General features: G+C 39.0%; 1 protein-coding gene across 2 annotated transcripts in view; it reads left to right on the top strand.

The window, feature by feature from the left end:
- Positions 1–23,602, top strand: part of TFCP2L1 (transcription factor CP2 like 1) — a 50,229-nt gene extending 26,627 nt beyond the window's left edge. For both annotated transcript variants that reach the window (XM_072613390.1, XM_072613389.1), the window contains 10 exons: positions 136–288; positions 5,527–5,637; positions 8,809–8,900; positions 10,584–10,632; positions 10,728–10,821; positions 12,520–12,610; positions 13,374–13,474; positions 17,090–17,232; positions 21,434–21,485; positions 23,240–23,602. In XM_072613390.1, coding sequence (XP_072469491.1) covers positions 136–288; positions 5,527–5,637; positions 8,809–8,900; positions 10,584–10,632; positions 10,728–10,821; positions 12,520–12,610; positions 13,374–13,474; positions 17,090–17,232; positions 21,434–21,485; positions 23,240–23,286 — 933 coding nt within the window. In that variant the 3' untranslated portion in view covers positions 23,287–23,602. The remainder of the gene's footprint in view (positions 1–135; positions 289–5,526; positions 5,638–8,808; positions 8,901–10,583; positions 10,633–10,727; positions 10,822–12,519; positions 12,611–13,373; positions 13,475–17,089; positions 17,233–21,433; positions 21,486–23,239) is intronic.
- The last annotated feature ends 683 nt before the right edge of the window (positions 23,603–24,285 follow it).

Raw genomic sequence — 24,285 nt, 5'->3', positions numbered from 1 at the left:
GATTAGATTTGATAGGCAATAAAGAAACATTATATAGATTATTCTTTTGAATGATGTAATGAAATTTGCTTTTGTACTGTGGTTCAAACTGACTTTTCCACTCATGCTGCCATACGTTTATTGCTCTTCTTCCAGGTACATTGCATCAGCACAGAATTCACACCCAGGAAGCATGGAGGAGAAAAAGGAGTTCCTTTTCGAGTACAAATTGATACCTTTAAACAGAATGAGAACGGGGAGTACACAGAACATCTGCATTCAGCCAGTTGCCAGATCAAAGTGTTCAAGGTGGGGATTACTGTGTCTCTTTTTCTCTTTCCTGTTCTGTGGTTAAGTCTGTAGGACTGTGCACCCCACTCATGTTTTACTGTTGGGTGTGGATATGTATCTTACGGCGGTGATGGTTTTGGTGACTGGAGGGAAGGGAGTCCTTTGGCTGGGGCAGGATCCAATCACTCTGGAATAGTTGGAATTTTTGATAATTTTCAGAAGCAGAAACCTAGCCAGGTATGGTGGTTCATGCCAGGAATCCCATCTGCCAGGGAGAATGCCACATCTTGCTGCAAAGGGTTGTGCCTACCAGGTATCTGCACAAAGTTCACTATCGGTGCCGTTGAACCCTTCAGATTGAGGGGCTGTTATGCTGACTAAGGAGGGGTGAACAAGCTGTGTTGGAAACAGAGCTCCTATGCCACTCAGACTTGGAGTCAGGCCATGAGCAGCCCCTGGACTTCCAGCCTGGGAAAGATGGGAAATGTGGTCTTAAAAAAAAAGGAACAAAGGCCAAACCTCTTATTTTCATCTAGATATCTGGCCTATCTTGACAAGAACTGAGGAATCTTTCAGTTATAATATTTTCTATCCAAATACCAAAAGAGGCACTTCATAGTTCAAGACTTCTAGTCTTACTGGTAGAATTAAAATAGGTCCACCTGAATTTATTTTCAGTTTGTGGAGTATGTGAAGTTGTAGTGGGTCTGTGTTCACTGTTGTTTTTTAATTAGATGACCTCTAAAAATGAAAATTCACTGAGTAAATGGTGGTATTTATAGGCTAGAATAAAAAAAAAAAAGATCTGAGAGTGGGATCTGGGTGGGGGGACGGTAACAATGAACGACAAAAGTGAAGAAGTATCATGTAGTACTAGCCTTGGAGTAAGGAAGGCCTGGGTGTGAATCTCACCTCAGATACTTCATGGCTGTTGACACTGCACAAGTCATGCAACCAACCTCTCTGCTCAGTAGCAGCCTCATCGGTAAAATGAGAGGATTTAGATTCAGCGACTCCTAAGGTCCCTTCCAACATACCTACAATGCTATGATCCTATGAATAGCAAGGAGGGGCAGAGCTGTCTCCAAATGGACTGTCTCCTTGTATCATATGCTATCATCCAGATAGTAATGGACTATCTGGATGATCACTAGCTTCCTTCCAAGTTCAGCCCTTATAGGAATCCTGTCCCAATCCCCCAAGCTGCTCTGTGTCTTCCACCTCAGAAATGACTTTGACATAGTTTGTAGTTTAATATTCTGTGAATGTACTGTGTCTTTCCAATAGAATGCAAGTTCCTTGAAGGCAAGGGCTTTTTCATTTTTGTCTTAGTATTCTGGGCACCTATCACAGTGTTTTTCACATGGTAGGCATTAATAAATGATTTTGAATTGAATTGAATGTTGTAAATTCATGTTTTAAGCAGGAGCTTGCTCCAGGTGAACTTTGAACTTCCTTCCAACCCAGTTTCTAGTTCTAAGATGAAAGATGAGGCAAGCAAGAAGAATGTATCTGACACTCTTTTCCCAGCTGACCATTGGAAAAAGAAGTCTCTTTTCCCTTCTTTTGTTCCTTTGCATATGTCACTTCTTTTTCTGGTCATACATTTCCTAATAGGAAATACACAATCTATACATTCACTATGATACTCAGAAAAGGAATGTCTTTTGGAAAGGTGAAGCATTTTTAAGAACTGTTCAGGAGACTAATTATGTTTGTCTTAGGGCGCTTCCTCCTTCATTACTGGAATGTGAGCTGCATATCCTAGGTAAAGAGGAAGAGGGGTTAGTCCTGGTTAGTAGAAAGTACCTTAGAGATATTGAACTGAATTCTTTCCTTGGTCCTAATGTCCCAAATTCATACGGTTCTGAAGAGATAAATACGACTATATTTTAAGATTCCAGAGTTAATCCTTTTGGTCAGTCTTATTAGACTATTGGATCAATTTTTATCTCATTAATATTATCAATGGATACAGACTGAACCTGTGATTTCATTGGCATAGGGAACTCTCAGATGAGAAAGTGCCTCCTACTAACGAAGGTTGTCAACTTCTTTGCACCTTTTAGTCTTAGAGAATTACCTGGAACAACAGGAAGTTAAATGACTTGCCCAGGATCACACAGCTAGTACGTATCAGAGGTAATAATAATAACAGGCAGTGTTTAGATAATGCTTTAAGGTTTGTAAAACACTTTACAAATAGTATCTCATTTGTACCCTTCCTTGGGAGGTAGGCCTTGTTGTTATCCTCATTTTACCAATGAAGAAACTGAAGCAAAAAGTGGTTAAGTGACATCACACAGCTAGGGTCTGAGGCTGGATTTGATCTTGGGTTTTCCTTATTCCATCCCTAGTACTCTATTATCTAGTTGCCTCAATCCTGGGCCTTCCTTGTTTTGATGCCCACATTGTTATCCACTGTACTATGTGGAAGGACATGGAAAAAGTTGAGGGGAAATCTTTTATAGAAAAGAAACAACAAAAATAATAGATGTAGGACTTAGAACTTTCAAAAGTCTTTCATTTGCCCAGCAGTTGAACTCTCTAATATGTTGTCTCCCTCCCACCCCACCATGTGTGAACTTGACCATAGACTATCTTTCTGTGGTTGTCATCCCTCCCCAGTACTGAGCATGGCACTTGGAAATTAGTAGGAATAGGAATTCAACAAATTTTTTTTTTCATTAAAAAGAAAAAGGAATGATTTACATATATCTCCTATCTCCCATTAAGTTGAGAACAGGGACTATGCTCTACATTCCTGGCACTTTGCCCCATGGTGCCTTTACTCAGTAGGATATAGTAAATGTTTATTGTTGATGATAAGAAGGGAAAGAAAAGGATTTGGAGTTAAGAAAACTACAGGAGGCTTTGAGCAATCGGGAATTTTTTTAAAGGGATGTTAGAAGGAAGGTCTCAACTAGATGTCTGCTTGTTTATCAGATAGAAATGGAGTAAATAGGTTTAAATTGCAATGAGATATTTTGATTGGTCCAAAGGACAAACTTCCCTGTGGTTAAGATAATAAGAAATTTGAAAGAGGCTGTCAAGGGAGGTGGCCCATTTTCCATTACTGTAGTACTTTACAACTACTGGTTCTCTGTGTTCTTCTTGTATTCTGTGACAGGAATAGTTTATTAAGAAAGCTTCTAAGTACTGTTTTCCACCCTTTTTTCATCTGTAAACTTGCCAGTACAAACCAGGATAGATATCTTAGGGATTGGGTCTTGAAGGATTGGGTCCAGTCATCCAATTGTCTAGATGTCAAACTACCTCCATCTCTGACCCTAATTACCTTATATGTGCACCTAAGCACATATACATGTCAGCTGTTTTCCCCTTCTCTTTCCATCACAATCACAATGAACTCTGTCTTCTATCTTTGGGCTAGAAAATGGCAAAGGAGAGTGAGGAAAGAAGGTCAGAAAGTCAAGATGAAGCAAAGTGGTTCATGAAACCACCATGCAGTGATAGTTAAATGGTACCTCAGAAGCCCCTCATTTTATGAAAAGGGAACAAGGTCTAAAGAGGTTAAATGATCTGCTTCCAACCACAAAGATGTCTAGTAATGGAGCTAAAACTAGAACTCAAGTCTGGCTCCTAGTCAAGTTCTTATTCTGTTGGAATTAGGCAGGATCTTAAAATTTCCCAAACTAGTTTCACAAAATGCCCAAGGAGATATTTTCACCTTGATCTACCAATTGTCCTTTACACAAGCAAAGCAGTCTAAATAAGTGTGGAATAAGGAGGAGGAAAGATTCACCAACATTATCAGTTATTCTCTTTGCAAATCTTCCTGTCTTGCTTGAGGCCATTGCCAGAGGAGTCTGTAAGGGAAGCTCTTCTGAGTGTGGTTAGAAAGAACAAGAATGCTCAGATTTTTAGGAGGCCAGCTATTAGTAGGAGTTATTTAAGATGAGGTAGTTGATGTGGTGGAGAAGTTTGTATCTGTGGCCTTGGCACATATTGTGAATTATGGGATGGGTGGGGACTCTTCCTTTTGCAGTACTGAGAATAACCAAGGGCACGAGTGATAAATGGGAGGAGGCTAGGAAAGGATCCCAGGAGTCTAGGAGATCAAAGTGTCTGGAGCCTGTGTTCAGATGTGGTTTTCACTTTGAAAGTCCTCTTCCTTTGAGATGAATGTTGGCTTATCCGGGAGGACTGTCTGTAGGTAAGACTGGATTTATCTGTTACAACTGAAACTGGTTCAAAAATTCTCTTCATTCGGCTTCTAAGTTCTTTTCCATTTCCCTTTTGCTAGCCCTAAGAGAGGGCATGCAGTGAAGGAGTATGAGGACTCAGGTTGGTCTCCTTTGAGCTATCTCTGGATCAGTGTGAGGGTAGCAAACAACTAAAACCAAATTTATCTGTGTCTTTTTATCATTAGATAAATTAGGTAGATTATCATTAGAAGCATAGTCTCATCTGCAATGAACAATGATACTTCTCCAAAGGCACAGAGGGATCCCAGGGATTTAGGCAAAACTCATCATCTAGAGCAAAAGTTCCAATACTGAAACTCTTTTTAGCTTTTTTTTCTTACCTACCTCCATAATGTTAAGCTGGAAGAAAATTGAGTTCAAAATGAATTATCTTAGGATAGCTTCATTATTCACTTATTTACTCATTCAGCATGTATCTGTTGACCACTGAATTCTGTATTGGGTGCTATTGGAATACAGAGAAGTAGAAGACATGGTTCTAGCCCACAAAGAACTTAGAATCTTTTTGGAAAGAGACAAGCAGACGTAAACACATAAGACTTCCAGTAATACTGCAAGTGAGCACTATGGGTGTTTGTCACAAGTCAGTGAATGATTTCAGTACCAACTGAATAGTATCTATGATATGTGTTGATGGGAGTACAGAAGGACAGAATTTCTTCATAAATATGCCTATTCCCCAAGTTTTTTTGGAAGGGAGGAGGAGGTTGTTGCCTGTTATAGCCTTGCAAACCAAGAATACAAAGTGACACGCTTCTGTCAGACTTGACTCTCCATGGGGAACTAAATAACGAATGTTACTGGTTAGAATTATTCTTCCGAAGATGATCATTTGTAGGGTTGCTTTCCAAGTGTCTCTCTCTCTAATTGGCCACACTGGAATCTTCTGAATCCTTGAAGTGGGCAATGCATGTGAACCGGGGAGATTGGGAGAAGCCTGGTTAGTAGATGTCAAGGGGTCTGAATTTCAGTTAGCCACGCTTGGCTTGTCTTGGCTAAACAAAGACTTGTTGCTCTATATTTACAGCCAAAGGGAGCAGATCGGAAACAGAAGACAGATCGGGAGAAAATGGAGAAGAGAACTGCACAGGAGAAGGAGAAGTACCAGCCATCTTATGAAACTACAATTCTCACAGAGGTTAGGAAACCATCAATCCTTCCAGAATGCCTTTAGGACATAACTGTGGAGTCTTAATTGGTTTTAGATTCTTGTGAAAATGCCCTTTTGGCATTAGGGCAAATAGGAAATAAATCAACAAAAAACCACATTAAGGTTAAATAATGGCTTGTTCTCCTTGGGGTCTTAAACTCAAATAACCTAGGAGGAAGGTGATTTCCCAATGTTTGGTGACTAGAATTCACTTTGCATCTTAAATGTATCCTCCCTGCCACTCCCTTGAATCAGGAATGTTTTTTAAATTTACTTAGCTATTACTTTCATGAATCCTAGTGATCCGCTATTCTCTTCCTTTGGATTTTCTCTGTCATCCACCTTAGACTCCACTTCTGGTCAATTAATAGGCATTTCTTGAGTAATTACCATGTACCTATCACTGTGTTAAATGTTGTAGAGGTTACATGAGAGTCCCTACCCACAGGATCCCTTCCCAAATTGTAGTTGGGAGATATAAAACTACTGGCAAACTAGAGAATATGAAATGCTGGTGGTTTGGTGTAGCAAAATCAGTATGGTTTGGACAAGATAATTTCTGAGATTCCCTTCTAATTCCTAAAGATTCTAGGATTTTCCATGTAATATTTAGAATTAGAGAAGCAGATCAACATCAGGTATTGTTGAGATGGGACTTCAACTTGGCCTTCTTACTAGGATAGGTGGAATTTAAAATAAGTAGATAAGAAGGAGGAGAGTATTCCAGCTACTAGAAACAGCATGAGTTAAAGACCCAGAGAGAAATAATGGGGTGACCATTATAAAGACCAGAGAGAAATAATGACCAGAAGGACAGAGCTTAGCCCAGGGTTTTTTTTTTTTTTGAACATATAATGCCACAGTGATGGTGTGATCAACATACCTCTATTGCACAGCTATCTATGTTGTGTAGTTAGGTGTCATAATGGATAGGAGTGCTGTGCCTGAAGTCAAGAAGACTCATCTTCATGAGTTCAAATCTGGTCTCAGACACTTACTAGCTGTGTGACCTTGGGCAAATCACTTAACCCTGTTTGCTTCAGTTTCCTCATCTGTAAAATGAGCTGGAGCAGGAAATGGCAAACCACTTCAGTATCTCTGCCAAGAAAACCTCAAATGGGGTCACAAAGAGACAGACATGTAAAACAGCTGAACAGCAAACACATCTATGTTGTGGCTAGGACTGTGCTCACTGCCACAGGCAATGAAAAACATGACTCCTATCTTCAGGGAACTTACCGTCTACTGGAGGAGGGTCAAGACATATATACATATACATATATATATGTACATATATATTATATATATACACACACATACATGCAACTAACAATAAAAGGTAGCCTATGCGAAGAGCCCAATGAGTGATAGTCATTAAGTATTATTAGTCATTCAGGTCAGCCAATAAGCATTCACAATAAGTGATTTCTGTGTCTTGGATAAGTCCAATCCCAACTTTCATTTTTTTGTGTGTGGAATTTCCACCTTGACAGTGTTTGAGCTAGGAAGTCCCATTGTAAAACACTAGCTTGAAGGGAGGCATAGTTATAGCTATTCATTAGGCTTCCTCTTGCCTTTGCAAGTTGTAGAATTAGGTGCCATTAAATTCCAACCTGCACTGGCTGTGGAGTTAAATATTTACTGTCTCTGGTTTAGAGGGTGAGAGTAAATCTTAAGGAATGCTACAGATTGACTCTCTACTAGGAAACACTGTTACAAGGAAGGAAAGGAACAGATAACCAGAACCACAGTGTTTTTATCCTCCTGATAGACCAAACCTGTATGCTTTCTCATGGGTTTAGCAGACTCTTGTGTTAATTAATATTATCTCAATAAGATTGTATGCTCTTTCAGGAGAGAGCTAAGCACTCACGCAGTGTCTTGTGTACAATATGCTTTCAGTAATTCCTTAAATATTTTTAGATTTGAATTGAGGGTGGCTGTCTCTTGGGCTCAATTTCCATACTATTCATTAAAGTACAATGTGCACTTCCTCTGCCTCCATGTAACTTGAGTTCACATTTTTCCCCCCATTTTTTAATTTTCTCTGCTTAATAATTTTTTCAATTACATGTAAAGATAGCTTTCAACATTCGCTTTTATAAGATTTTGAGTTCCAAATTTTTTCTTCCTCCCCTCCCCCTCCCCAAGATGGCATGCAATCTGATGTAGGCTATACATGTACAATCATATTAAAAACATATTTCCACATTAGTGATGTTGTGAAAGAAGAATTAGAACAAAAGGGGAAAAACTATGAGAAAGAAAATATAAAAAGCAAAAATAGTCAAAATAGTCTGCTTCCATCTGTATTCAGACTCCATGGTTCTTTCTCTGGATGTGGATAGCATTTTCCATCATGAGTCTTTTGGAATATCATTGTATTTCTGAGAAGAGCTGAGTCTATCAAAGGTGATCATCTCACAATATAGCTTTTACTGTGTACAATGTTCTTCTGATTTTGCTTGTTTCACTTAGCATCAGTTCATGTAAATCTTCCCAGGGTTTTCTGAAATCCACCATTTCTTAGAGCACAATAGTATTTCATTGCGTTCATATACCACAACTTTTTCAGCCATTTTCCAGTTGATGGGCATCTCTTCAATTTCCAATTCTTGGCCACCACAAAAAGAGCTGCTACAAATGTTTTTGTACATGTGGGTCCTTCTCCCTTTTTCAATGTCCCTTTGGGGTACTAGTAGTGGTATTGCTGAATCAAAGGGTATGTACAATTTTATGGCCCTTTAGGCATAGGTCCAAATTGTTCTCTAGAATGGTTGGTTCAGTTTACATTGAGGTCACTTTCTTAGTTATGCACATGGGAATGACACCTTTTTTATAGCGAAGTAAGACTGGCATGAAACAACCTGATGGGAAAGGTACCCAATCAGCATAAAATATCCTTTGTATTTGGTTTTTATTTTAGATTTTATACTTAATCTGAGACTTCTACTTAATCTGAAAGGTAAACTACTGAGCATCTTGTCTCCTACCATTACTTGGGGGAAGCGGGAGAGAGAAGACAGAGAACACTATTTGTGTTTGGTTTTGAATGTTCCTTTGAAAAAAGGAGAAAATACAGCATTGGCACCAAATCTACTTTTTCAATAGCCCTAAAATGCACTTGGGTCACTGCCACTCTTTGCTCTGTTCTGACAGTGTTCTCCATGGCCAGATATTCCCTACCAAGTAAACAATGTCCCATCACCGAGTTACAACAGCTCTCCAAACAGCTTCAGCCTGGGAGATGGGTACGTCTGGAAATTTCTTCCTTTGGATTATGTGGAAAGATATTGTAGGTTTATTTCTTCATTTTCCTTTATCTCTTTTGTAGCCCAAGTGTGGGGGCATTGAGATGGGTTTGAGAATTGTTGAGTATTGTATCACTCTTATTTAATTACTAATAAAGTGCACCTTGCTTTTTAGTTTTTAGAGCTTATTTTCAGCATGATGAGGGAGATCAGAAACCTTAGGAAACACATAGTCTCAGTATACTTTAGGACGGCAAATAGACTTGGATCATTTGTGCTACATATTTATAAAGCAGTAATTAAAATCCATGGGAAAATGGACCCCAATAGCTACATCTGTCACTAGTGATGGGCTTTGAATTCTTAACACTTTGCTATACCTGAGGACAGGTATTGAAGACGGTGTGATTAAATAATAGTAAGAGAGAGCAGTAGACTAGAGGTTAGGGGACCTGAGTTCTAGTCCTCTATCTAATGCTGTGTTACTGTGACTGTAGCTGTGTTACTGGAGAAGCTGAACAACCTTTCAGTGTTTTATTTTTCTCACCTACTGAGTGATTTCTATAGTTCCATTCATCTCTAAAAATGCCTGGTAGTTCACTGAACATTCCCAGTCATGGATGCATTTTCCTGGCCTTTGGAGATATACTACCCTTAAGTAAAGTTTTCTGATGTCCTGATTTCCAGCTTGCTGGGACTGTGAAGCCCTAGAGAATGACTTCTCTGCCTCTCTGGATTCATTTCAGGGTTGGGATAGGTTGGCTGCTTGTAGAGCAAACTATAGTGCAAGAAGTAAATGTGCTCAAATAGCTGTTTGTGTCAGGAGATCGAGGGTTAAAATTTAAAATCTGTCTGATCTTTGTTGGGTTGTGTTAAGTTGTGTTAAGAAGGCAGGCAGTAGTTTTCTGCTGGAGAAACTGGTTTGACCACAAATTTGGTCTTTTTAAGAGGAAGACTGACCAGTTGACACTGAGACTGGGAATTCAAGAAGAAGAAGCAACCTGATCCGTAAAATTCTGCATGCAGAGGAATAAATTAGGGAATAGCTATTTGCATTGTAAGAGAATTTCATATTGATGGAAGTCCTTTGACCTCCCTTGTCACGTTAGCACAGAATTCAATGGTCTAAAATTCAATTTACATGTCATTTTTCCTGTACACATGTGGAAGTGAGTTAGAAACAGGACATTTATGAGAGAAATTTTATAGCTCAATTCAATTCAAACCCCAAAAAACAAAACTACAATCTCAGTGCCTCAGTATCTAAAATTTGATTACCTGGACTGGGGAGGGATTATCCATGGGACTTCATTTATCAGCGCTTTCTACCAAAAGCAAAGGGTTAATTCAGAATTTTGATGATTTGTATTTTAAAATGAGTTCTCTCTGACTGCACCAAAAAAAAAAAAAAAGAAAAGAAAAAAAGAAAAAAAGAAAAGAAAAGCCAGAAAAGAAAAAGATAAAAAAGAATTTACTTGCTGCCTGAAAAAAATCTTTTGGTCTTCTTTCATTTAAAGTAGACCTTCCTTAAAAACAATACTGTTATCAAGGTTGATGTGGCTGATAGGAAAGACAGATCTAAGTTAATTCTTTAAAAAGCACAATAGTTTGATAAGTAGTATGCTTTACTGTGAGGATTTGCCCTAATGCTTTTTTTCTCCTAATCTTATGCAAATTTTTTAGCAACAGTTCTCCAACTCACCAAGTGGAGCCTCTGCCTATCAGCAATGATGTAAGTATTTGAGATCATTTTAATGTGCTGCTTTTCTCTTTTAGGACACTGATGAACAGTTCATTTCAAGGCCTCTTATTCTTTTTGCAATGTAGCACCTCCTTCCTTCCGCTTCTATTCAAGATGCCCAGCAGTGGCTTTACCGCAATAGGTTTTCTCCGTTCTGTAGACTCTTCTCAAGTTTCTCTGGTGAGTTAAATGGTTCCCTATGTACCTTCCACAGTATATGTAGATTACTTCTATATTTACCGAATCCATTACATACTATGGTATCGGTCACAGCATTTCGGAATTGGAAGGGGTCTTAGTGCCATATCTCATCCCTTCCCTGATAAGAACCCTTATGGCACCACATCTGGAAGGTGCTTAATCCAGTCTTTCTTTAAAGACTTCCAGGGAAGGAAAAACTTGCTCCCATCCAGAGAAGCACACAAAAGGTGCAGGGATAACCCAGAAATATGACCTCCTGCAGGGAGCTGCACTTCTGCCCTCTGTTCTCTGGATAGTTTTGTTCATTATATCTTAGGTGGCATTGATTTGTTATTCTTTAAGTTTATACTGGTGCAGCCCCTGTGTATATTATTTTCCTAGCTCTTCTTATTTCATTCGGTATCATAAAAGGTTACCCATATTTCTCTTCATTTACATAGTTTGTTTCTTAGGGCACAATAATATAGACAAGCAGTAGAAGTAATAAAATAAAGGTTCCATTCCAAATTGCTAATCACATAATGCTTCAAGGGTCTTTGAAAGAGGATGATAGTGACTGAAAATATAAAGAGGTTGAGGAAAGTTTACATAAAGTCATGAGTAAATGATACATTACGGGGGAATATGGGAGGAATAATCTGTTTCTTGGTACCTCTACTGGAACTCCACATCGCCACCCTTCAAAAACAGAATCCTGCTTTAAATGGAGCATAGGACTAATCCAGAGGATATTTCTTTTTTTTAAATTAATTTATTTTTAGTTTTCAACATTCACTACCATAAGATTTTGAGTTTCAAATTTTCTTGCCCTTTCCTCTCCTCCTCCCTCTCTGAGGATATTTCTTAAGGTGTTATCTTGTTACTTTTGCATATGCTAAAATTATTCTTTGCCTCATTACCTTCTAGACTTTTCCCCTCCTCAAGTCTTTTTATTTCCTCCTGTTCCAAAGATTGTAAATATTCTCGGTGGTAAAGACAATGTTTAGAATGTAGTTAATTTCTATGTAAAGTTTCTTAATTGTGTTGTACGTATATCTATGTCCACTCAGATTGGACCAGACGCCTTGCTCAGCAAATCCTTGAGGAATTAAAGAGATTTGCATTGCAGTTAAAGGGAGTTTGCATTAGATGAATTCTATTTAAGGGCATAAATCCTCTCTCTGGTATGTCTGGAGAATTTTAAGCTTCACCTCTGTGTTCCTTCTCTGTCTTCCTTTTTCTCTATAGTTCTCTCAATGCTAATGAATGGCATCTACTTTATGTAGCTCTCCACCTGGGGGAAAACTCCCCCTCTTTTTATAAATTTTTCCCCTTAGGACTCATTTGTGTATAGTCTTATGTTTGGTATTGTCTTCTCAAGTAGACCATAGGCAGTTTGAAGAGAAAGAATTGTGCCATGTTGTTCTTTGTGTTCCACAAAATGTCTTTCCATCTTGGTCCCTTGTGTGTAGCAGGTGCTTGGGTCAATAATAAAGATCTACAGAGAAGAAGATTCTCTGTCCTCACTATAAGCAATCCATTTCCAAACCTAAAGATCAAAATTTGTAGCCAACTTTTTCCATTGTATTCTGTCCTCCATGGTATTAGAGAAAAATTAGGTTGGCTCCATAAAGACTCATGGCTCCTTCCTGGCTTTTGTTTGCTTTAACTTGTGGGTACCTGCTCTTTAACATCTAGGTGCTGACTTACTAAAAATGTCCAAGGAAGACTTTGTTCAAATCTGTGGCCCCGCTGATGGCATCCGGCTCTTCAATGCCATCAAAGGCAGGTATGTGATTATTTCAAACTAACACATCAAGAGCAATTAGAAATTGCAATAGCTTTTGAAGATTTCTGGAGCATTTATCATTGGTGTGAATGAAAATATATTCCTAGTCCATATACAAACTGAGAAACCTGATTGGTCTGGCACCAGGAAGTTCCAGGTGCTTATAATTTATATGGACTATTTCTTTGCTCCAAATTTGACTTCAGCCTTTGTCACCCATTTTGCTGCCCTAGATTGTTTTTTCTCCAGTTGCTCACACATTATTTGTTGAGTGTCATTGCTTCTGGGCTCTTCTCCTACTCTAGGGCAGGTTTATGGACTGGTGACCTAAAGGGCGAGCTTACTAGTTCTTTAGAAGCTCTTCGGTTCCTCCCTGTTGTCCTGCTTCAGTTTGGGACTTGTGCATATGTAGACGTATTTGACAATTCGAAATCTGAACAGTTGGCTCATCCATGGGATATCTAGCAAGATAGTTTAGGCCCCTTGTTTTCTAAGCAAGGTCATTCTGAAGCCATCCCAGAGAGATGCGGATCTGCCTCCTACTGCAAATTCTCTTCACAGATAGAAGTTCAGTTTCCTTCTACCTAGCAACTTAAAATTCACTCGCCTTTTTCTTTCCTCCCTCAATCCTCTCCAGGACATTTTTAGTCTTTTGATTCATGTTCTGCCTTCTGTGCTAACAGAATTAAATTGTCCCGTTAAATGGGACTATCATCCCATCTACATTTGTTACTGGGTTTTCTTTGTTTTGTTTTGCTGCTAGAAATGTAAGGCCAAAGATGACCATCTATGTGTGCCAGGAATTGGAGCAGAACAGGTCTCATCTTCAGCAGAAGAGAGAAGGTGGTGACAGCAATTTGTGTGGTAAGTTGGTCAGGAGGGGCTAACCAGTTTGACTGGAGATTCTCATTCATCATCCTTATCTCTTTAGACAAGGGGCAGTTTGTGAACTGTGTGGCAAGTGTAGATGGAATAAGGAGATAAATAAGCACAGGCAGAGAATTATTCCTTGGTGTGGTGTTCTAAAGAAGGAAATCTAGTATTGGGGGCAAAAAAGTCATCTCTAGGAGGATTTTGTGTGTTCTCCTTCCTTAATACTTAAAGTTTTATGTGATAGGAAGGCTTGTTAAATGTAGTTTGATGTAGTCTTCAGGTTGTTAAAGCCAGAATGGCCCTAAGAGACTTCAACCATTTTACAGGTGAAGGAACTCTAGCCCCTTAAATGTCATTGTGACCTGGCCAAGGGTCCATATCTGGTAAAGTTTGGAAATCAACCTCGAGTCTCTTGAGCCTCAAGCCATTGCTTATTTCATTGTAACATATGAAGAACATGCGGTCTATTATTATGTTCTAGTCAATGAAGAAGCTTGTAAAAAGATAATAAAAAAATGATGCTTAATTGCTGTGTTCCTGGGAACAAAGCAGTAGACCATGGACACTGCCTCGTTGTTCCTTAGATTTGTAATTATATTCCTTGAATTTGAAAAAACTCTGTAGACTTTTCTTTGATTGTGCATTTTGAGTGAGCTTCATTTTTCTTCCACTACAACAGTGGCAAGGCTAAAGGGAAGTTAGTTGTAGGTTTGTAGGGGATCTTAGGAACACAAACCATACTGGTTTAACTTCCTAAGAAGTGTTAGCCACTATAACACTCAGATCTTTTCTTCTGATCAGTAGAATCCCCAAAGTGGCCTTTTTCTAGTTAGGGACCTTGTTTCTACACCCCATCAATGATGAATTATTTCTCTTTGACTTGGAAATAACAACTGGCTAGTTTCAATTAACTGCAAGAAAAAGTTAATTTTTGTTAATCCTTAATGTGTTTGTTAATCCTTAAAGAGGTACACTAGAACTTCTACATATCTCCATTTATTGTAAAGAGGAATTCAGATTAAAACATGTTTTTCTTGGACCACATTTATGAAGTTGGAGGGAGGGTGGCTTTCTGAAGTGTGTCAAAGGACATATTATCACATGGCTTAAACTAGAAGACAATCATATAGGTCAGGCTCTAAGGTTCTTGTCTGTTTTTGTCCCAAAGTTTATGTTTGATAGACTTCTTTGACCTCTTATAGTCATTGGTGTTGAGTATGGTGCCAAAAAATAGGTTTTCTTTTTCTTCTGCCAATCTCACTGGCTAGCTGAATAAAGACAGGTAGTCCTGAGAAATACAGGGACTTTGCAGCTAAACCACATGTGGATCAGAAGTCCTAGATGACTACAGTTTAAAGAGCAGTTAAATATTGGAAAGCCAGTTGTTTGCTCCAGCTTATGTGCCTTCCTTGTTGAAATTTGTGGTTGACATTCAAGTAACCTTATAGCCGTTAGCCAGTTAATGTAATACAACTATTTCTAGAGTCCTAGAGGTTAGCTGGCCTTTTACCCCTGTACCTTCAGAGTGGCAAAGTAGCTACCAGAAATGTTTGGTGTTAAAATTATCAAAATACTTCAGGTACTCTATCATCAAAAAGTATTTTTTAAAAACCTCAGTAACCTTTTAATCTTCTCATTTCATCTGTTGTAACTTAAAAGATGGAGCTGGAAAGAATCTTCTATACATAATAGAAGATAGAAAAGTAACCATATGTGGGTAGGGTGGTGCAGTAGCTGTCTTTGCTACTGAGGAGGCTTAAGACTGGTGGATTCATGGAGTCTGGAAGTTTTGAACAGCAGAGGGGCTAAAGGTCAGCTGAATGTCTGCAATAATTTTGGCGCCAATATGGTGAGCCCTAGGGAGAAGGGGGCTGCCAGGCTACCTAAGGAGAAGTGAATCAGCCCACTTTGGAAATAAAACAGGTTAAAGCTTAAAGCTTCCCTGCCAATTACCAGTAGGATTGGGTGAAATAGGGAAAGCCAGTCTCCAAAAAAAGAGCAAGTTGACTATCATGTTTAATGAATGGCCACAGATGAATTCTGATCTGAGTGGGGAACAGGGGGATAACTTGCTTTTTTTTAGAATGTACTTTATCTATTTTCAAAATATGTATCATACCTACTTTTTGCTTCCTTCTGAGAAGCTTCTTTTTTAACTGTTTTTTGGTAACAAAGAATAAGGGATGAGAGAGACAGTATCAGACATGACAACCATTATATATTAGCTAACATTTCTATAAGGCTTTAAAATTCGCAAAGCCCTTTATACATATCATTTCATTTGATTGTCACATCAGTCCTATAAGGCAGGGGCTACCATTGATCCCATTTTATGAATGAGAGAAATTCTGACTGAGAGTGGCGAAATGACTTGCACACAGCTAATAAATGGTAGAGAATTTGAATTGGAATATTCCTGACTCTCAAGGTTAGTCCTCAGTCTACTGTGTCCACCTCCCTTGGAAAATGGTTTGAAGTCTAAAATTATCATGAGCATGAAAGGTCTTATTCATGAAAAAGGATTCCGTATAACCAAGCAACGTTCACGTCCCCTTGAATGACCCAGGGTAAATGCTCTTTTAATTAGATTACAGCTTCTGTAATAAACCATTCAATTCTTATCCTTCATAACATAAAGTACCTGCCTGGGTGTTGTTTGCATTACAGGGGAGGAGTATAAGAAGGGAACAGGAAAGCTGAACTCTTTCCAGTACTTTTGTTTGGCCATCAAATATTATTTGTCTTAGGATTTCTTCTACTCTCCTCCCCCGGACTTCCAAAGTATCCATTAAGTGAAACAATATAAAATGATCTAGAAGCATGGTGGAAAAAGTCTAAATGGTATATTCTTGTCCTTTCCCCTTCCAATTAATTCTCTTGCTAGTTTGCAACAGAAGATGGATAGCGACTCTTTCAGGTATTATGTCCTGCAGCCCAGGAATATTATTTCTAGTAATAAACACATTATGACCATATTCCACTATAATAAATAATTTGGAGGACCATTTTTTGGGTATGTGGTAATGTAGTTTATGTTTTTGGTAGTAAACATTCTTTAAAATTTTTTTTTATTTTGTACCTATCACCTTCCCCCATGAGCAAAGTAGAACAGAAAAAAATTGATTGTATACGAAACAAATCTCCATTATATATAGCTAGCTTTAAAATATATAAATATAATACATAATTATTATATATTACATAAAATATATATATGTGTGTGTATATATGTTTCACCCTGTTTAGTTCAAATCCATCCTGGTTGTGTTTCTGTCTGAATCTGCTTCTGTTCTCTTCTGTGGATTTTCTTGTTAATGTTTCATTGACTTTTTATTTTCTGACATTCTTGGTTTTCCTCTTCACTCTTCCCTCTATTGAATAAACAGGAGCAAACAAAGCAGGCCCATCCATTTGCCATGTCTGAAAATATAGACCTCTTTCTGCAGCTTTAAGTCTAGCCCCTTTAAAACAGAAAGGCAAGGTATTATTTTTCCATGGATCTGTGAACTGCTAACTTAAGTAACTAACTCGAAGTAGTTTGTTCCTTAGAGAGGAATCTTTTCAGAAGAACTAGCTAAAAGTATTTCTTGTTTCTTTTCTCTTCAGTGTACCATGCTATCTTTTTGGAAGAGCTGACCACTCTGGAGCTAATTGAGAAGATTGCAAACCTTTACAGCATTTCCCCTCAGCATATTAACAGAATCTACAGGCAGGGACCAACGGGGATCCATGTGGTGGTAAGCAATGAGGTAAGAACCATCTGACACCAGATATCAGAGTTCAGCAGCTGCCTGACCTTTATTCCTCTTCAGTTGGGGTGACCTTTTGGACTGTGGTGAGATCCTGGACAAAGTTGCCTGAAATAAAAGCAGGGGAGTTAATGTAGGGGGTAGGCATGACTATAGCCAACTTTTTTCTTTTAGAAATCCTAACAGGCTTGTTTAGGGAGAAAGGTTGTCTTCCCAAACTTAGAAATGGAAGATTTATCATTATTTCACATGGAATTATCAGCACCCCATCTACTCAGAATCCTTTCCCCCCAAACCAGTGATTTTTGAGGTAGGCAGGGCATGAAACTTTAAATGACTTGCCTGGGACCATATTGCTACCAAGAAAAAGGCCAGAGATCCTTAATGGCAGATCACTTCTCTTTCCATTATACCATACTGTCTCTCATATGGGAAAAATCCAATTTCCAATAAAAGGCAGTGTAAAATGAAGTATGAAAATGAATGTGCTATCTTCCCAAATTTTAAAAAAGAAGAATCACTCTCTTACTACAGGGGTGGTCAGCACAAGTTTCATTGAGAAGACTGCATTTAAACTTGGCCTTGATGGGTGAGCGGAATTTTTATGGGTGGAGAAGATAGTGCAGCCTAGAAGGTAGGACACTAGAGATGACATGGTCCTTTTAGCAGACCAACACCTACAGATAGAGCCATTGAGAAGCAAACAATGGAGCTGGGTTCCCAGTTTTAATTCGGAGATTAAGGTAGGTAGTGCAGCATTGAGGTGATATGGTAGTAGTCACAAAAATGCTCGTCCTGGACTCAGGAGATTGGGCTTGATTCCTGCCTCCAGTAGTTGTTAGGCTCTGTCACCTTGGTTTAATCACTTAACTTTTCTGACCTTAGACTCTTCATCTGTAACATGAGGATAATAAAATTTACACCGTTTTCATCAAGGTGGCTTTTTATTGAGGGAAGTGCTTTTATAACCAATATTTTATTATAGTATTTTATTATTGCCCACATGAAAATTTAAATACAGAGGATCTTTTGGTCAGCATATGTCCATGACATCAATTTGTCCTTATGTATTTTTCAGAGAAAGCTAATAGCCAGGCATTTATATAGTGTTTTACAGTTTGGAAAACCCTTGACATGTTATATTATTTGATTCTCACAGTTAGAGGCTACTTTTATCCCCTATTTTACAGTTGAGGAAACTAAGGCTGAGAGAGGTTTAGAAGGTCACACGATTAGTAAGTGTCTGGGTTAGAATTCAAGTGTTAAGTCTTCCTGAATCCAAAGCCAACATTTTCTCTATTGAACCACTTATTCCATATTTGGTTTTGAGTACATGGGGCACAAAGAAGGAAGACTGCAGGTTGGACGGTAGGAGACATGGCTCTTGGCAACACAGATAACTTTAGAATAAGAAAGTTTGCAAGGTTGTGGAGATGAAGCAAGTCAAGGAGTCAGAACAAATCACCATTTATTAAGACCAAAACCAAAAAACCTAACACCCAGACCCCTGCCATTTTGTGAACTACAGTCCAATTGAATAACATCTTGTTCAAAGCTTAGGCCCAGCTAGTTAAAGCAAGTGGAACAAGGCAGAATTCAAATGTGGCCTGGATTTAAGCAGGCAGTGCTTATTCTGCAAAGGCTTCTTGCCTTTTTGCCCTGATTAAATGAGAAACTTTCAATTCTAATCTTCTCGAAATGCTTTGAGACAGCCCTGGTGGCGAATTGCCTTGGCTCCTTTGGGAGCATGGGGAGTAAATGAAATATTTAAGTTACTGATTAACAACGTATATGGCTATATTTGGGGGCTTTCACGGCCATGCAGCAGGACAGCCAGAGGAATAGATGGAGCAAACAAGAGAAACAGAATACGCATACTTCATGCATCATTAGGCACTTGAAGTGGGTGTATGCGTGTCGGGGCCTGAGGGAGGGGATCCTGGGGAATGATCAAGCCCAAATGATCAGGTTCACATTCTTTGGTTGTTGCATTTTTAGTCAGAGAGTTTTGTGACCTTTTTAAAAAGTTAGTTTGTAGATTTAAAGCAGAATGCCATTTTGCCATTTTAAAGATTAGGATGTTGAGGTTTGGGGAAAGAGAGTAAACTTGCATAGTAACCAAGCATGGACTCACTATTCAGATTCTCAGTTCATAGGAATAAATGGTACACGCTGTCTCCTTCCTGTGCACTGATGTCTACCATGAATATCCCTCCCCTTTTGCTAGCAGATATACAAAGTTATCACCTACGTTGTAAGATCCTTGAGTTTATGGATAATTTTTGTTCCCAGTTGTGCTCCTTGGTTACCCATTTCACTATTTGATTTCCTTCTGGGTAAGAAAAGACTGATGGAATAGAGAAGGCCCAAGATGAGAGATAATAAATTGGATGAGCATTTAAATCCAGAAATGATCACAATCCTCCCCCACACCCCGATGCATCTTAACAGAGGGCCTGTTATTGAGGGCTTAACCTCTTTTTACATCAGCTCTAGTTCTACATCTTGTTCCATTGAGATAGCAATTTTAATATTTCTCTTGTTGAGGGATAGGTACTAGACCTGTTACTTGATTGGTATAGGGAAGTCTTAGATTAGGAAATTCCCTTTACCAGTGAAGGTTAGAGTTTTCTCTGTAGCTTATATTATTAAAGAATTGTCTGGAGGATTAGGAGGTTAGGTGATTTGTCCAAGGTCACATAGCCACTATAACTGAGGTCACTTGATGTCTTAGTGTCTAGTGCCTCCCTAGGATATTGTTAAAACCAAATCTACATAGATAGAAGGACATATGTCCCCACATAGAGTTATCCATACCACTGAAATCATTGCAGCCTCCTTCCCCCACCAAAAAAAAAAAATGACATTGTAAATTCCTTGACAGCAGGATTGGATCTTAAATTATTTTTGTTTACGTAACAGTACTTGGCAAAGTGCCTTGCATATAATTGGTGCACAAGATTTTGTTGCGTGAATGAATGAATATTACGTTGTGTGGAAGAAAGGAACTGGGACCATCTGGTGTAGAAATAGTGCTTGAGCAAAGCCAGAACCTGTCTGCCAATGTGAACTTGGGAGTTGCATAGTAGAGCATCAGCTATGCTTTGGAGGATGACCTGAAGGAGGGGATGAGAGATGGGATTTTAGGAAAAGCTAGATGCCAAAGAGTCTGAGTTGAGTGGAGGGTGACTGTTACTAAGACAGGTTATGGAAGCTTGAATATTATGTGTCTTGGTTTATTATTCCATGGTGAGGCTCTGGGCAATTAATTCTGCCATTTACCTTGACTCTTCATATGCCACCTTTGGAGAACCTAGAGATGGAAGAAGGTCTGTGACAAGGCACTGAGCTCATTTGTTTCCCTCTAGTCCAGGTGCATTTAAATGGCACCACTGGAACCTTCCAGGGCATTCCCTTAATGTCCGTTGTTGGTGCTGATGAGTTAAAGCCTCTCAGATAGCAAGAAGCAGGCAGGGGAATGTTTGGGAGTTTTTGATGGCAGTGTTTGAATTCTTTCATTGGACAGATTGGTGGCCCTGATGTAAATAGATCATATTTGTTCACCTGAGCCCTTAAACTGAAGTACCAGAGAACAAAATCTTTTTTTCAAATGGCTACAACTTTATTGTTGCAGTACTTTCTCCTCTCGGGTGAAGGTTTGCCATTAGCATCTTTCTTGGGACTCTTTACTGCTTTTCTCAGAGGAGAAAATCATTAGAATTATCTTCTGTAACTGTGTGTGTGGTGGTAGTAGTGGTGGTATGTGTGTGGTGTCATAGAGCACTTTAATGTTTGCAAAACACTGTCAATTTATTATCTCATTTAATTCTCATAACAATTTTGGGAGGTAGTTGCTATTACTATTCCCTTTTACAGATGAGGAAACTGAGGCTGAAAGAGGTCTAAGTCTTAGGGTCACACAAACTAGTATCAGTGCTAGGATTTGAACTCAGGTCTTTCTGATTCCAAGTTCAGAACTCTGACTACTACCATCTACCTCCTTCAAAACATAATCATGGAGGTTTCAGTTACCATTTATGTGTTCCCTCTTGAGAATCTTGATTTGTATGTCTACATAAAGATAACTAAGATTTCTGTGTGTGGTCAGTACTACAAAATGGAAGGTTAGCTATCTCTCTGGGTTTTGTCCTACATCCCAATTCTGAGTTGCTGATAGAAGATGTCATTTTTTGTCTTTCAGATGGTGCAGAATTTCCAAGATGAATCTTGTTTTGTTATCAGCACATTAAAAGGTAGGATCTCTTTTGCCTTTTAAAAAAAATGAAGTTCTTTTGATTTTAGTATAATGGTCAGAAGAAGTTGCTAGGGCAGACTGAAATTGGGAACAAGGAATGAGGCCAACCTAGCTAGATCTGAGATTCCCTCTCTTGAGAGATCTGGTGTGTGTGTAGTGGGGGCGGGAGAGACACGTGGTGTCAGTGGGTTTGTCCTGGTAAGTACTACCATGGAAGAAAAGAGCTTCATGCGGAAATTTAGCTAAGTGAAACTGTGTTGACTCAAATGTAACCTCAAATTTGAAAGGGGGGACCTATGAAAAGAACTTTTCATTGTTCCCTGGATATCAGATGATCTTTGCGAGTTTGGAAATAGTAGATAGAGGTAGAAATACATGAACTAGTTCTTTTACATGAATTTTGAGAGAACAGAAAACAAGCCAATCTTCAGAATATTGGCTTGCACATATGGCTCTCTAATGATGAATTCATAAGTGACTTGAAGCATTCTATCACACGTTTATTTCCATAACTGGTAACATTGGCCTGAGAAAAGTCACAGCTTGTTTGGTGGAACCCTTCTGAATCAAGCTCTTGGGTGCTAAGAATACTCCATCTTTTCATTTTGTTTTTTGGTCTACATGATCCTCCCTTAGGGACAGGTGAATTGAAATAGCCTGGAAATAAATGCCTTATGCTTTCAGCATAGGCAACCAACAGTCCTCTGTTTGGTAAAGTCATATTGTCGTGCCTTTAATGACTGTGAGGGAGGGCCAATCATTCCAGTGCTGACATCATCAAACCTCTGTGAGATGATCTGTGAGACAACTTGGATTGGAGGTACATTCCTGCAAATCCTGCAGCCTGGCAAGAATAATTAAAAAAAAAAGACAACAAAAAGTCTCCAGTAAATTAAAATATATATCAGCCAACTTGCAGATTCTACCCTATACTTCCCCACATGCAAACAGGGTCATATATAATACCTTTAGGGCTGACATCAGGAGCTCATGACAAGGGTTTTCTTGGGAGGTATGGGCTTAAAGGAAATGCCTTTTTAGAATTTTGCTCAGGGGGTCTACATAATATATTTATTCCCCTGCCCAGGACCTTACCGGAATGTGATGACCCAATAAACAGTTTTAGTTATTAATATTTTTTCTTGCCCTCGTTCTGATTTTTGTATGCTGTCTAGGCTTGTGGGCTTGTGTTCAAGTTGAATATGTTTTGGGGTTTGTTATTGATGAACTGTAGGAGACCAAAGGGGAAAGCTGCTTGGTTATTAGGAAATGCATGAAGTATCAACCAGTGCGTCAACTCTTTATACAACAGAGGGATTTGCCTGCCATTTTTTTAAACAAGGTTTGTTTATGGTATTTAGCTTTTATAAATCAACCGAGGATCTTTGATTCTCAAAATATTGATTTTTATTTGAGAATCTTTGATTCTCAAAATTATTGACATCTTTCGTTTTTATGACACATTTCCCAGTACATCCCCTCCTCTCTATTTCTCCCATAAAAGAACAATCCCTTGTAATAAATAAAGAGAAAAACGTTTAGTAAAACTACCCAGCACATTGAAGAAGGCTGAGCTTCTTCAAAGAAGGAGTGTGGGTGGTAGGGAGAGGGTAGAGAGGTGACTTCTTATGTCTCTGCTTTGAGGTCAGACTTGATGGGTATAATTCCATAGCAAGGAGCTTTGGCTTTTCAGCATGTTTAATAATTCTTTGGCCCTCTTCCTTGAAAAAATCCATTGTTTCTTTGTTGTAGCTGAAAGCAATGATGGTTACCACATCATCTTGAAATGCGGACTCTGAATGCCAGGATCCTTAACCACATCAGACTCCAAGGCACCCCTTTCCTTCTCCCTTCTCCGCTCAACGTAGACATTACCCCAGCTGCAAAATACAGAGACCTGTTTGGGAAAAAAGAGAAGCAAACGCTCAAAGGGGACCACCACAACTACAGACAACAGCGTGATGACGACAACTTGACAGAGATGGAAGAAAGGACATTGTCCAGAAAATGTGCTCCTATCCCCTCCCTCACTCTTTTGTCCTCAAGCCTTCTTAAGTTCTCCAGTTTCCTCATCCTTGTTCCCTAGCCTTGTCATTCTAGAAAGAAAAAAAAAAACAACAGCACTCATTTTTTTCTCTCTGAAATTTGCTTCTGAGGAGGAACCTGGGTTTGAATTTTTTCGCCTTTGGATTCCTTGATTTCCCTGTCTCCCAGTTCTCTTATTTTCACATCAGTGCCTTCTCATTGACTCAGTGGATCTGTGGGCAAAACTGTTGGAACTGGTAACTGGCCCTCAAGGACTTGAGGCTCGTAGAAATACTTTCTCTTTTCACTTCTTTTGGGGAATGCCTCTACCTTTCTTTTCCTCTGGGATTTAATGATGTAACAGATGTGGGTTCATTTTGTGTTGTCATCCTGTCACTGTTTGCTGTCCCTCTTTCCTTCCATCCTTTCCAAAATAATTTGGTACATTTTTAAAGTATGGTACAGCCTTTCCCAATTCATGCTTTGTTGCAGTTGTATCTTCATGCTGATATTTGGGAATGCCCCACTTTGTGTTTATTACCCACTGTATTGATAAATGCTCCTTCTGAAGTCAGGGCCTCATAGGTGAGATTGGACCACTTTCTAAGGATCCCACAGCTAAAGAAAGTGGATATTGACTTTCACAAAGGATAATTGAAATGGAGCTCAAAGCATGGACCACAGCCTACCCTGTGATTTGGTGGGCTTGGAGTTTTATCTTTTATTTTAAGCATTTGTGAGATTGGTGATGGTGGGGAAAGGAAGAAGCCCTT

This window comes from Notamacropus eugenii, chromosome 5 (genome assembly GCF_028372415.1).
Source record: "Notamacropus eugenii isolate mMacEug1 chromosome 5, mMacEug1.pri_v2, whole genome shotgun sequence".
Classification (NCBI taxonomy): domain Eukaryota; kingdom Metazoa; phylum Chordata; class Mammalia; order Diprotodontia; family Macropodidae; genus Notamacropus; species Notamacropus eugenii.
The sequence above is the reverse complement of the archived record's forward strand: the minus strand, read 5'-3'. Positions and strand labels throughout refer to the sequence as shown.